General features: G+C 37.4%; 1 protein-coding gene across 1 annotated transcript; it reads right to left on the bottom strand.

Moving 5' to 3' along the window:
* Positions 1 to 835: 835 nt before the first annotated feature.
* On the bottom strand, positions 836 to 1,795 carry LOC100349126 (olfactory receptor 51G2-like). The gene has a single exon (XM_051825852.2). It carries the CDS (start codon positions 1,793 to 1,795, stop codon positions 836 to 838), a length of 960 nt encoding a protein of 319 aa, XP_051681812.2.
* Positions 1,796 to 3,313: the final 1,518 nt, after the last annotated feature.

Below are 3,313 nucleotides of genomic sequence, written 5' to 3'. Positions count from 1 at the left end.
GGGAAACTATTAGTTTAAGAAATGGTAAGCCATACCATCTTTGAAATTTCCATTGAACAAGAGAAAAAAATGGTAAAACAATGGAAGCCTCAAAAAGTGAAATTAAAATGTTCTTGTAGGCCTCACTTCTACATATCTGGAATTATACTCATTGTCACACAAACATTTCACCTTTATCAAATCTTCCTCAAATAAGTAACCCATTCATCCAGCCACTCTTTCACCAAGTAAATAAAAACCAAATACCAGATATATACATTCAGAGAACAGAATGCAGATATGAACAAGAAGGGGATATTTCCTAGTTCATGGATATTGTCTTTTAGTAATTTTTTTTAAAAAATTCTTTCAATATTACTGAATTTGAAACTTGTACATTAACCCACTTGACCAAAATTTCTCCTTCCAAATCTCTAAGACAAAGAGCCATGTATATATTTGAAGACAGAGTATTCTGTGTATATTTCCACAACTGTAAAGTTTATAAATTGTTTTAGTCTCCTTTCCATTTATAGTAAAAATCCCCTTCATGAAATTTAAATAACGTGAACCTCTTCTCCAAAGCAGAGGCTATATCTTAAGTTGCATTTTTATTTGCAGATGCTACAGTAGTATACTGTATGTGATAAGTTCTCAATTAAATTATTCAGTGAAAATTTGAGTGGAATATGAATTAATATTCTTCACTGGATGAAACTTCTTATGAAAGACACATGAAGACAGATGTCCTCTTTCTGGTATTCTTCTTGTTATTGATTTTACTGTGTATTGTGTGAATCATCATACAACAACCATAACTACAATATCTCCATCTTTTTCTTACTCCAATAGATATTTAATGACCCTGTGTATCTCTGACGACAGTTCTACCTGACCAGAAGAGGCGTAGCATCCTCTGTTGAATCTGCTTGGTCTTGATGGTATAAACAACAGGATTGAGCACCGGAGGTGTAAGAAAGTGAAGATAGGAGAGCAAAACACGACTGCATGGGGAAGCCTGTTTCCCAAATCTGTGGATCATGGACAGACCAATCATGGGCGTATAGAAGAGTAGTACGGAGCAGATGTGGGAGACACATGTGTTGAGAGCTTTGAGGCGCTCAGCCTTGGAGGCAATGGTCAGCACTGTTTGGAGGATCAGGACATAGGAGAGAACAATGAGCACTGAGTCCACACCCAGTGTAGAGAGAACTACAAAGAGACCGTAAGCACTGTTGATGTGGGTGTCAGCACAGGCCAGCTTCATGACGTCTGGGTGCAGGCAGTAGGAGTGGGAGAGCAGGTGGCTCTGACAGTAAGGCAGTTTCTTCAGCATGATCGGGGCCGGAATGTGGAGACTGATGCTGCGCACGAGGATGGCCAGGCCCACGATGGCAATGCGGGGACTCGTGAGGATGGTGCCATAGCGCAGGGGGTTACTGATGGCCACAAAACGGTCAAAAGCCATGGTCAGCAGCACAGAAGACTCCATGATAGAGAAACTATGGATGAAGAAGAGCTGGGCTAGGCAAATGTCCAGTGTCACTTCCCTGTGACCCAGCATGTAAATGGTGAGCATCGTGGGCAGTGTGGAAGCTGACAAGCCCAGGTCTGTCATGGCCAACATTGACAGGAAGTAGTACATTGGCTGGTGCAAGGCAGGCTCTACCTTCACCACCCACAGGATCAGGCTATTCCCTGCCAGAGTGGCCACGTACATGGCACATAAAGGGATGGAGAACCAGACATGCACTGCTTCCAGGCCTGGAATGCCAGTCAGGAAGAAGGAGGTGTTGGTGTGGTTGGAGCCTGACATGAGAACCTGGAGGAGCAGAATTCCAGAAAGAAGCGCAATAAGAGTCCTGGAATCAAATGTGTTACTGAATCAGATCATCTGTAAACCATGATCTTATGGACTCCTTCAAAGCTTTCTCTAACAATATGGCCTTACACTTTTTCCAAGTATTTTCCCTAGTTCATAAAAACAACTTTTTAAGAAAATGAGTTTGTATAATTATTAGAAAGAAACTTCTGTACATAGTAAGGCTGGCTCAGGTCACACCAGAAAATTAGCCCCCAAATCGGCATTGAAAACATGCCTCAAGATAGGCATTGAGGCGGTGCTGAATCCAAGTGTTCGTTACACATTTTGGGATATGAAGTAAGTAAGTTCTAACATAGTTAATATGTCTGATCTGAGACCAGAATCAATGGGTCCTCTATTTCTATCAAATTCTTTATGCTGTCTTTCAATAAGTAAATATGAGAATTTTGCACATATATTTGCTTTCATAACTAAACAATGCAAATCAAGACAATGCCTCTTAATACATTAGTCCCCCTACCTCTCCAGAGAACCCATAAACACCAAATCACACACACAGCTTAAACATTTTATTCAAATATGACTGATTCATTAAGTTATATGACTGATTCAATAAACTAAACATATATATTTAAGTTATATATCATTGTTTAATAGAATTATTCTCAACTCATATATTAAGCAAATATTTTAAATCTTATTATAACCATTCAATGATATACCAATAAGAATGTGGAAAATATAAAACAGCATTTAACTGGCAAGGAATTAGGGTTTGGATCAACTCCCAAACTAATTTTCAGAGGTTCATAGTAATGTGTGAAAAGAACAACTGTCTTCTTTGGATTCTGTCCCTTTAAGCTTTGACCACTGTTTGATCTCTTGCCATTTCAGTTGCAATTCTATATTTATTATATACATCATGCATTTCAATTTTAAAACACAGAGACAGAGAACACAGTCTGAAAGTTGTTTTTCTTTTCCTATTTATCATAAACGAAAGAAGGAAGTTTCTAGAGTTTTCTGGAATGCAAAATATTACAGAAAAGTAGCTAACAAGAACAACTCTATTTTGAAGGATCTTATTTAATCAAAAATTATCAGTAGTTTAAAATGTTAATTTTTTCTTCTATGACATTGCTCCTCTCTTCATTTTCTCACCTTCCCTTTCATTTGCTTTGAGATAGACAAGCTACTATTACTCTCTCATTGAAAAGGAAAATTCACATAATGAATTCTGTCATTTTTGTGCTACAGGTAAAAATATAAAACAGTAATTCATTGTGTTTGGGTATAATTTACTTTACCAAGCATGTTCACATACCGTTTAAAATCATTTCAAGCTTCAGAAGTTTTCACAAAGGTTTTTTTTTTTTTTTCTTTCAAACTAAGACACTTAATCATTAAGAATTCAAGTATATAACTTTGTCAAAGTCATTTGGATCATTTAAGAACTCAGGGCCAGAAAGAATTCTAACTGACTTTGTGCTTTGTATGCTGAGTCTTTTC

Source organism: Oryctolagus cuniculus, chromosome 1, assembly GCF_964237555.1.
Source record: "Oryctolagus cuniculus chromosome 1, mOryCun1.1, whole genome shotgun sequence".
Classification (NCBI taxonomy): domain Eukaryota; kingdom Metazoa; phylum Chordata; class Mammalia; order Lagomorpha; family Leporidae; genus Oryctolagus; species Oryctolagus cuniculus.
This window is presented reverse-complemented; position numbering and strand designations above follow the sequence as displayed.

What these genes read in the sequence shown, in the direction of transcription:
- LOC100349126 (XM_051825852.2), bottom strand. Translation starts at nt 1,795, where the DNA reads ATGTCAGGCTCCAACCACACCAACACCTCCTTCTTCCTGACTGGCATT.